This window comes from Xiphophorus couchianus, chromosome 13 (assembly GCF_001444195.1).
Source record: "Xiphophorus couchianus chromosome 13, X_couchianus-1.0, whole genome shotgun sequence".
NCBI classification, from domain to species: Eukaryota; Metazoa; Chordata; class Actinopteri; order Cyprinodontiformes; family Poeciliidae; genus Xiphophorus; species Xiphophorus couchianus.
Window position 1 is genome coordinate 18832633 of NC_040240.1, and position 11195 is coordinate 18843827.

An 11195-nucleotide genomic window follows, 5' to 3' on the forward strand; every position below is an offset into this window, starting at 1 on the left:
TTGCCACCCCATGGATGAATCGTGTATCACAATGACTTTACAGCATGTCTATGCCAAAAACAATTTTAATACGGACCGATCCTGCCAAAAATTATAAATAAATAAATACACATTTAAGGAAACAAAACCATAAATAGCTAATTAATTTCTACACTTATTTAGTTATGTTGAATTTTATGTCATCTATTGTCAAATTTGGCAGGATAAGTCCTCCTCATTTTAAGGTCCATGTTTTCCTGAAATAAATACACCATAACTTTAAAACTGAAAAACCAAAACAGACTGAAATAAATTGTCTGAACTTACACCCACCTGCATTATGCTGACTAGTCTTCATGGGTCTTTCAGTTTACTGCAAACAACATGTTGAAAATTACATAATATACTGTACATACAAGCACAGATGAACAAAATCAGCTGTAAACTTAAATATACCATCTCTTATGAACCACCAAATAACACAAAGTAATGATTTTTATTATTTATTTGTATGTTTCATAAATAAAACTCTACAAATACAACTGGTCTCCAGTACAATGCTGTGATTGTTCTGTTATGTGCTGTAAAGCAAAGTTACATACGCAGATTTGTAAATGATGTCATCATCAACTTACTTGCACTCAACAACCAAGATGTAAAACGCGACTTATTTACAAACCTTTACACATTTACCTCTGAACTCTTCATGATGTCACATCCAGTTTAAGTTTGCTCACGTTGCAAAGTGGGAACCAGTGGATTAACTGTTAGTAGCAATGCAAATCAATACCTTTGTCAGTAAGTGCATGTCATTTTTACAATATTGTAAAATTTTGTTTAAATTCAGACTCCAACTTCTAACCTGGGAATTTTCAAATATATTAATTGAATTAATTCAACAAGAAAACGCCGCCATTACTGAGCAAACAACTGCAGTGGAGTAGAGAAAGTATTTACACCATTACAGATTCCTTCTGCTTTTTCTCTTCTTGTCACACTTGAATGTTTTAAATCAAAACAAAAATCAGAAACATGTAACCTGAAAAAAATAACAAAAATAGCTTTTTTTAAAGTTTTATCTGAGTGCATCAAATAAAGAGGGAAAAAAATATTCAAACCAAATTGACATTTCATGAAACAGGTATTTGCTACCGAGACCTAAATTTCATCATGCGATACCAGATGAATTTCAGTTTCAAATTTTTTTTCCTTTTGAACAAACTTTACGGCCCCAATTTTGCTCCGTAGTTGCCGTTCCACTCATGTTGAACTTTAGCAGGAGAGACAGTTTTTACATGAAGAAGCTGGTGTTTATTTAGATATGCTTGAATTTGCTTAGTATGACCTAATGTCACTCTAAAGTGAACCTCTGTGTGTGTGTAAGAGCAAACAGTAGTTTTATTCTTTCCTTATAGCTCTTACTGTGTGTTCAACACAAGATTGTTCTGAAGACCCGTCCATTCATTAGAGATGTAAACATTGTTCAGACACGGATGCTACGGATTTTTACATTTCAGTAACCAAGAAGCAAAATCAGAAAAAAATATGTGAGGGGATGATTTAAAGTTCACAGCTGTATAAAATGCTTCTTGCTCCTTAAACTGAGACACTTCCCACAGGTCACACAGGACGTCTATCTTGTGTGAATTCTCATGTGTTTTTTTAAACGACTTCTTCGACTGAAGGTTTTTCCACAGGTGCTACATGGAAACGGCCTCTCACCTGTGTGAATTCGCATGTGAACTGTCAAATGGCCTTTCTGACTGTAACTTTTTCCACATGTCAGACATGAAAATGGCTTCTCACCTGTGTGAGTTCTCATGTGATCAGTTAGGTGACCTTTGTGGCTGTAACTTTTCCCACAGGTCACGCATGAAAAAGGTCGGTCACCCGTGTGACTTCTCATGTGAAGCGTTACTTGACTTCTTTGACTGAAACTTTTACCGCAGGTCACACATGAGAAAGGCTTCTCGCCCGTGTGGATTCTCAGGTGCTGCTTCAGATTGCTTTTTAGATTAAAAGATTTATCACAAGCGTTGCACGGAAACGGTTTCTCACCCGTGTGAATTCTCATGTGATCCGTCAACTTATGTTTGAGAGTGAAACTTTTTCCACAGGTCAGACATGAGAAGGGCTTTTCGCCTGTGTGGATTCTCAGGTGATTGTTCACAATACTTTCTCGACTGAAACATTTTCCACAAAACTTGCATGAGAAAGGCTTCTCACCTGTGTGCGTTCTCATGTGGTAGATCAAGTGAGTCTTTTGAGAAAACAATTTATCACACATCGTACATGAATACAGATTTTTATCTTTGTGCGTTTTCTTCTGCTCTTTTTGTTTTAATTTGTCAGAATTGTTATCATACCCTCTGGTTTTCTGACATCTGTTATTTTGTTTCGGTTCTTCATCGCTGCTTATTTCTGTGTCTTCATCATTGCTTTCTTCCTGATTTCGGTCCTCAGCATCACAGCCGTCCCGAGAGATGAGTTGCTCCCTGTTTGGTTCGGGTTCACTGCAGCTTATTTCTACATTGGTAGGAGATGCAGGAAAGGTTTTCATCTCCTGCTTCTTCACCACAAGTTGTTCTTCATCCTGGTTGATGCAGAGCTCATTCTCTTCTTCTTTTATCTGCAGATGTTGTAGCTCACTCGGTTCTTCTTTCATTGTTAGAGGCTCTGGCTCCTCCTGGTCAGAAAAATCCTCCTCCTTCTTAATATCATGATGTTGAAGGTCTAGACAAGCAAACAGACATGAAACTGATTAATTGTCCAACTTATCCCCAAAACAACAAACGATTTAACGCCAATTAAATTCAAACCTAAAATAACCAAACTTTGTGATGCTGACAAACAAAAATTCACAAAAAAAGAAAATTGTCTAAAATTAAAACATGGACTGCATATTATGTTAAGACCGGATGCACAGTTGCTTCTGTATCTGCATCATGTCATCTCTTCACTTTTCTCTTTCTTTAAATCGTCAGTTTGTTTCGCTTAAACCTTTACAAGTAAGCATTCTGTTGCTCATTTTGGAAAATCTTGTCCTTTGCCGTTGTTCTCGCTTTCTATGTTAAAAGTATTTCCCTATTCCAAAACTTTTTCCGTGCCAAACTCCTTCCTCTAACCCTCACTGGATCCACTTTGGTCTGATTTATTAACATAAAGAGACACAAATGAAGAGCAAATTCTGCTTTTCACTCAGTGTGCTGCTGGAGAGGCTGGTGTGGAAATGGAAATTGATGTTGTGATTTAAACAAGCCAGAAAAACGAGAGCAAAACGCACATTTCTTTCACCTGCAAATATTGATAAAATGAGCAAAATCTCAGACAAAATTTTACTCTTTTTCAAAATCTTTTGGGACAACAAAAATTATGTCTATTCACTAAATGCAAGAATAAAAACAAGAGATCAATTTTAAAATCAGTAGTTAAACGACATTTACAAAGCATTTTGTAGAGCCCCACAACCATAAAAGAGTTAACTGAGCTTTTCCTAACTTAAAACTTATATGTAAGGCATAAAATAAGCAATGTGACAGGTTTACTTTGTAATACCTAAAAAGGTAATACATTAAAACAACTATTTTAAACAAGTTTCTGATAGCAGGGAAGAAAAACTGAGTAAAAAAATTGTTGACTGAATTTGTCCTCTTTAAACAGATTTAGAGAAGTTTCTGAAATATTTACATATTGTAGACAATATATATTTTAACATGCAAGTATTTATAAAATGATATTTTTTTTATTCATGTTAGTTTCCCTCTATGTCAATTCATATCCCTAATTTCTAGGTGTGTACTTCATTTAAATATTTTTTGCAAATAAGCATAACAAAGCTCAAGTATCTCTCCTAATTCAATTCCTTTTCTGATGATTTTGCCTTATTTGCTGTTTTTACATTTGGTTTGGCTGATTATTACATAGTATGATTAAACTCCCTATTTGAACTGATTTCCAGAATAACCAACGTGTATTTTATTGCCTTGTAGAGTCGCAAAGCTTGAAGGTCACAGATGCAACAGCAGCACAGAACCAGTACTGATACCGTAATACACAGTGTACAGGCGCTGCTAACGTATGGAGACAAACGGTCGGGTAGCTTGGTCGCTCTTTTGCCTCCCTCTTTCAAAAACTCCAGTGTAAAGGCGCTGCTTACAGTACTGAATAATTATATTATAAAAAAACAGCCAAAAATATGAAATACTTCAGCTTTGAGTCCGTATAACCACAGCTTATGTAACTGGATGTTCTCTATTGCTCTAAAATGAAATTTAAACGGCATCAAACAACATTCAGACCCACGATCTGATCGGTAAAATGACATTACCGCACCTGGACCTTCGTACCTGTACGTTTTACGATCAGTTGGGTTTTTTCGCTGAAATCCAAGCTGTCGTCGATCTCTTCCTCTGATTTTACAATGATTTCTTTAATGTCTGTTAATGTTTCGTCAGCAGGAGGTGACGGCTCGTTGGTGAACTCTCTCTGAGATGAAAGCGAAGACATAGTTGCTACAGATAGTCATTTACGCAACTCAAGCAAGGAATGTAAACAAAACTGGCTAACAGCTCCGTTAGCTTCCGTTGTTTCATTACGTGACGCACCAGAAGTACGTCATTCTCAGTTAGCTGAAATCCAACAGCCTGCATTACTGCCATCTTCTGGAGAAACTCGGTATTACCTGTTTTCCAAACGACCCCAGAAATATGCAGAGGTGGAAATAACTACATTCACCTGAATGACATTTTGGGGGAAAAAAAAAATATATATATATATATTTATATATATACACACACTTCCAGGAGTACTTTCAGTACACCATCCCTTTTACTTTTAGTTGAGTAATAAAAATAAAATGGAGTATTGCTCCTCTTACTTGAGTAAGATTTCTGGACACTACCCACTATGAGTAACTTCACTGAATGAAGAATAAACGTGTTTTCACCAAAAATGCACCAAGCCCAGACACAGTAAACACCATAAACCTTGTTCTACAATGTATACACTACCTACTGTACATATTAGTTTTATATATTTTTATATTGAAAGGTTTTGATTTGATAAAGCATTTCTTATGCCTGAATTTTGTTTTGCTATTGTGTCATTTTCATTGTCAGATACCAGAATTTGTTTCAGGGAAAAATTTAAATAAATATTTATCGCATGTTCTGGTCAGATAGGCACTTAGGTACATTTTTATCAAATACTGCTTTGCTTTTGCTTCAGTTTGGGTAACACTTTACTTTTATTAACACATTATTCACAGACAATAAACACTCATATCATATCAAACACTCATATCAAAGGTTCAGGAATCCAAATAATCTGTTGAAGCAGCGTCATGAGGTGCAGCATCTTGACCCAGTTCTCACTTATTGTGCTTTGTCTGACTTTATAGTCATGCCAGACGTCCTACAATGGTGTAAAGTGTACCTGGGTTGCACATAATTAGTGTATTATGTCTTGATATTTGCACAAAGCAGGATAAGAACCTTTAAAACATAGATTTTTATACATATTATTTTAACTTTCCTACCTTGGAGCTAATGTATGATCTTGTGCTTGTGAATGTGACAAACTGGATTTGTTTCTGCTTTCTAAATCTAATGACAGGCAGTTGTGGTGCCTAACCTCCACAAATACTGGGTGTCCATTTTTTTGCCTTCTGAAAAGAATAAAAACAGACACAATACATGTAGAAAATGGTATGTTTTGCTTTAAAAAACATCTTTAATTTATTAAAAAACTGCAAGCATTGTACACTATTAAATACATTACATACTTAAAAATGTTTAGACATTTCTGAAGGCATTTTTGCAATATTTGTTTTTAAATGTGAAGCTTTTTTACGTTTTGGTTACTTCAGGTTCTAAAAACGTGCCCAAGCTCCTAGATGCTAAAAAACTTCAAAGCATTCACTAAATTACATCTTCTCATCTGTGTGAGTTCGCATGTGACAAATCAAATGAGCCCTTTGCCTGAAAGTATTTCCACAGGACAAACATGAGAAAGGCTTCTCACCTGTGTGGGTTCTCATGTGAACTGTTAGAAAGCTTTTCCGAGTGAAACATTTTTCACAGGTAGAACATGTGAAAGGCTTCTCACCAGTGTGAACCCTTAGATGAACTGTTAAAAAGCTTTTGCGAGTAAACTGTTTTCCACATGTGTTACACAAGAAAGGCTTCTCACCTGTGTGGCTTCTCAAATGAGATTTGAAAATATCTTTTTTGCTGAAACTTTTTCCACAAGTAATACATAAAAACGGTTTCTCAAGCGAGTGTATTCTCATGTGATACGTTAAGCTACTTTTTTGAATATAACTTTTCCCACAGATTTTACATGTGAAAGGTTTCTCACCTGTGTGAGTTCTTAGGTGAGTATTAAAACTTTTTTTTTGGCTGAATGATTTTCCACAGGTGATGCATGAAAAAGGCATCTGACCTGTGTGAATTTTCAGATGAGTTGTAAAGTTTTCTATCTTACAGAAATTTTTTCCACAAGTGACACAGTGGAACGACTTTTCACATGCGTGATTTTTTGTGTGATATATTAAATTGCCTTTCAAACTAAAACTCTTTCCACAATTTATGCATGAAAAAGGTTTTTCACCTGTGTGACTTCTCATGTGATAAGTTAAACTACTTTTTTGACCAAAACATTTTCCACAAGCAATACACGAAAAAGGCTTCTCCCCTGTGTGACCTCTGTTGTGATAAGCTAATTGACCCTTCTGGCTAAAATTCTTTCCACAGACCACACAGGAGAAAGGCTTCTCATCTGCATGAATTCTCATGTGAATCGTTAAATGGCTCTTTTGACTGAAGCTTTTTTCACAAATGCTACACTCAAAGGGTTTCTCGCCTGTGTGAGTTCTCATGTGATCAGTTAAATGACCCTTTTGTCTGTAACATTTTCCACAGATTGTACATGAAAAGGGCTTCTCACCTGTATGAGTTCTCAGATGTCTAATAAACGTGCTGTTATGAAAAAATGTTTCATTACATGTTTTACAAGAATACCTGCTCTTACCTAAAGATATTTTTTTAACGCTTTTTTGTTTTGCATTATCAATGTTGTTTTTATGCTCTCTGGTTTTCTGAAGTCTTTTATTTTGTTTTGGTAATTCTCCTCTTGTTGATTCTGAATCCTCTGGCATTCTTCCTTCCTGGTTCTGAGCTTCAGGAAGATCACAGGAGTTGTGTTGGTTTCTGTTTGGTGCTGGTTCACTGCAGCATTTTTCCTCGTTAGTCAGCATTGCCGTTAAGGTATCAGTCTGCTCTTTCAGCAGAAGCTGTTCTTCATCTTGTCCCACAAAGCCAGGATGAAGTTCTTTCTCTTCCTCTTTTATCTGCACACACAGTATTTCCTCCTGCTCCTCTTTAATCGGGAGATGTTCTAGATCGTCCTGGTCTTCTTTTATTTGAAGATTTTCTGGTTCTCCTTGCTCCTCTTTTATCTGGTGATGCATTAGTTCCTCAGACTCCTCTTTTGTTTGTGGACCTTGTAGTTCCTTCTGGTCTAAACCAGAGGTCAACTCCTGGATACGCTGGTGCTGGTCATTAAAAATCTTCTCCCCCTGAAAATCGTAATGTTGAGGCAGGTCTGGAGAAAGAGAAAGAAAAGCAAAAAATAAAAGCTTAAAAAGTAAGTAAAATACAGCAAAAGTCATATTAATTCATTAGCGCATCTGAAGACTATTTTCTCAGTTTTATTTAGTCCATATGTCTGCAACCTGGCTCTTACATCAGTACATAAAAATGATAACTTCAGTAGTTCAGCATCAAATTTCCACAACAAAATGACATTAAAGAACTGGTAATGTTTACTTTGATCTACAGTATTTTCTTATTATCAGACGTAAAACTATATGGAAACATCAACACCCCTTATCAGTGTAAAATATTTCTGTTCAGGTTTGAGCTGTCAGACTGATGAAATTTTCAAGCTGCATACAGTTATTGTACAATTTTATGTACAAAGAACATTTTAAATAAATATAAAAAAAGGTTAATTGTTGTGGTTTCTTAAAATTTTAATGATCAGTCCATGTATTGTAACTTTCTAGCTAAGCTCCTTCTGCAACAAGTTCCTACAAACCGAAAGTCGGTGGAATAGCCCTTTAATCCAGCTCGACATCAGTCGTAAAACTCCGTGTAGAAGCGCAACAGATACGGAAACACAATCAGCTTGACACAACAATTATCTCCTTAGTAAAACGTTATAATCGCTTGTGTCTCATGCCTGTTTGTTGTGAGGTGATCCGAGGAGTCCGGGTTAAATCCAGCAGTCCACTCTGACCATCCGTCTCTTCCTCGGACTTGACGATGATTTCTTCAAACTCTGAAGATGTTTCTTCGGCAGGATTTAGCTGCTCGTTCTGGAGCTGAACTGAAGACATTTTTTTACTACAAACACTCACATATTCAGCCCGCAAACCTTTCTCGTTTTCAAGTTCGCTAGAGCTGAAGGAAAGCTAACGCTACTCATGTTATGTTTTGGCTTTTCCATGTGTCACACTGATACGCTACGGAAGAAACCGTAACGTAGTTTAGTTCCGCTTTGAATGGACCCGTCTAACTTTGGCAAAAAATTATAAACTTAAACAACCAAGACGAGTCGAGACAACTTTTTATGGATTGTGTAGTGAACAGCACTTTTACTCCATGTATTACACGATTTTATGAGACAAACACTGCACTGTTAAGTCTCCACAGAAAAATAATTATTTAAATCACTTGAATCGTTTCTAAAAGTGCATGGTCCCCATACTATCAACAACAATATCACGTAGTCACAAAACTTGCTAATATAATATTAACACTTTACACTTTCTAAATAAGAGACAATTCAGTTTAATCCAATTCAGTTTATTTACATTTGCATCAATTTATAATAAATCACAAAACATTAGAGAAAAATTTAATTTCAATTCAATCGCACACATTCAAATGAATCCTAATTCTTTATTACTCAAATTACATTAGAAAGTTTTCTAATCCCAGCAGATTACGCCGAGTCCTTGACTTGCAGTATTCAGTCGACTTTACAATAATCTCTCATACCTAGCATGCATGTGGCAACAGTGGAGACATGAAGAAACCCCCAGCAGAACCATATTCTGGTTCTGCTAAACAAATTCTTGTCCACAATTTTATACACCTTTATTCTTCAGTTAAGACATACTGCTTATTTATATTTCAGTTTTTGTTCTGTTAAAATAGGAAGTTTCTAGAAAATATTACATTCTACTCATTGGGAAAAAAACAACTAAAGTTGCTATTAAAAAGAAGAAGCTATGAACTTAACTGTGATTACTATTTAGTTATACCAGCTTCTGGGCTGTGAGTTAATCAGCACCCCAATGCTTGAAAATGTTACATGGTTACACCTTCTCATCTTTGTGCATTCGCATGTGATGGTTCAATGAACAGGACACAGGACACACAAGTGAAACGTCTCTTACACGTGTTAGTTGGCATGTTAGCTTTTTGACTGTGGCTTTGTCCAGAAGTCTGACATGTGCGACTTCTTATGTGAAAATTTAGGCTACTTTTCTGAGTGAAATGTTTTCCACAGGACACACACGAGAAAGGCTTCTCACCTGTGTGAGTTCTCATGTGAATATTTAAAGAATATTGTAGATCAAAACCTCTTCCACAGGTTGAACACGGGAAACATTTTTCAGCAACATGACTTTTCATGTGACGAGTTAAAGTAGCTCTTTGAGAAAAAGTATTCCCACAAGCATTACACAAGAAAGGCTTCTCACCTGTGTGGACTCTGACATGACAAGTTAAAGCATTTTTCTGAATGAAAGTCTTTCCACATAAGTTACATGTGTGCGGCTTCCGAGGTGCGTGGGCTTTCACGTGTTTATTTAAAGTACTTCTTTTAGTAAACTTTTTTCCACAGGTATCACATGAGAAAGGCCTCTCATCTGTGTGACAGCTCATGTGACAAACTAATTTACTTATTTTACTGAAGACTTTTTGACAAGTCTTACACGAGAACGGTTTCTCTACTCTGTGAATTCTTGTGTTTAGTCAATCATTTTTTTTCAGAGAAAGACTCATGACAAATTACACAAGAATAAGTTTCCATACAAAGGAGAATGTAAAATGTACATTTCTTTGATATTTCAGAAACCCAAGAAGATGCATTTGACAAAAGGGGAAAGAATAGAAATTATACTGGTGGCTGGATCGGGAAGCAGACGCATTGTTGCACGAAGCTTTAACAGAAAACATGGAACGAGCATCACACACACACACACAACACTGTGGCAAAACTTATTTGCAACTTTCAGAAAACTGAAAATGTTGCAAATCAACCACGAAGTGGTCCAAGACGTGCAGCGATTACACAGAGTCCCACAAAAATAAAAACGGTTCTCCACTATAAAGAGTTTATTTTTTCTATGTAAGGAAACTTATGGCCCAATCTGCATTTTACTAATGTGGTAAGGTGAATATTACCTGATAACTTTTATTTCTAGAGTTATTTCTAAGTAACTAAACCAAATAAAGTTTCATTTTAATCCTATTTAAAATTTTGAAATGATCAATTGTTGTCTTGCTTCCTCTTACTTTTGACGATGCAATATAACATTCCTTCATCATCTCCACAGATTTAGCTAATTTGCTAATCCATTATTATTATTATTATTATTATTATTATTATTATTATTATTATTATTATTATTACTAACAATAATGGTCAGTTTGAGTTATTCTGATGCTAATTCTACATTTTATTCTCATTGAAGTTGTTTTTTACTTGAGGTGATTTCTTTAATTTTGGGAGTTGGGCTAATACTTGTGAAACCGGTCTCATCTAACTTTGTGAAGGTCTAAAAATAAGTCATTGTTTCATTTTGTTTTGCCGTCAGAGAGGACGGCAAACCAGACTGACCCACCAGGTTATGTCTGCAGGTGTGTGATTACCTATAGTCCTATGGAAACTTTATTGCTAAATTTAACAACTTTCAGACAAAAACATTTCACATGCCAAATCGTCAGTTCAGTGATCAGTCAGTCAGAGACCTGATCGTTGCAATCGGACTGGTTTTACTCTTTCATGTTATGAAAATGCTTCACTTTTGAACATGGCACCCATAACATTTTGATTCCTTATGCGTCACAAACGTGGTACTTTGCTCTGCTCCAGCAGCAACACATGTATTCTAAATAATTTTGTGGGTTTTTTTAATTGAGAAA

At 35.8% G+C, this 11195-nt stretch overlaps 3 protein-coding genes across 3 annotated transcripts in view; all 3 read right to left on the reverse strand.

Moving 5' to 3' along the window:
* LOC114155762 (gastrula zinc finger protein XlCGF8.2DB-like) overlaps positions 1 to 11195 on the reverse strand; it is a 723567-nt gene that overhangs the window by 37737 nt on the left and 674635 nt on the right. The gene's annotated exons all lie outside the window — the stretch shown is intronic.
* Positions 467 to 4587, reverse strand: LOC114155798 (zinc finger protein OZF-like). Its single transcript, XM_028035907.1, has 2 exons — positions 4326 to 4587; positions 467 to 2712 (listed from the first exon to the last, which is right to left on the reverse strand). Exons 1-2 carry the CDS (start codon positions 4483 to 4485, stop codon positions 1613 to 1615), a joined length of 1260 nt encoding a protein of 419 aa, XP_027891708.1. The 5' UTR covers positions 4486 to 4587; the 3' UTR covers positions 467 to 1612.
* Positions 5674 to 8510, reverse strand: LOC114155775 (gastrula zinc finger protein XlCGF57.1-like). The gene is made up of 2 exons (XM_028035857.1): positions 8221 to 8510; positions 5674 to 7581 (listed from the first exon to the last, which is right to left on the reverse strand). Exons 1-2 carry the CDS (start codon positions 8375 to 8377, stop codon positions 5903 to 5905), a joined length of 1836 nt encoding a protein of 611 aa, XP_027891658.1. The 5' UTR covers positions 8378 to 8510; the 3' UTR covers positions 5674 to 5902.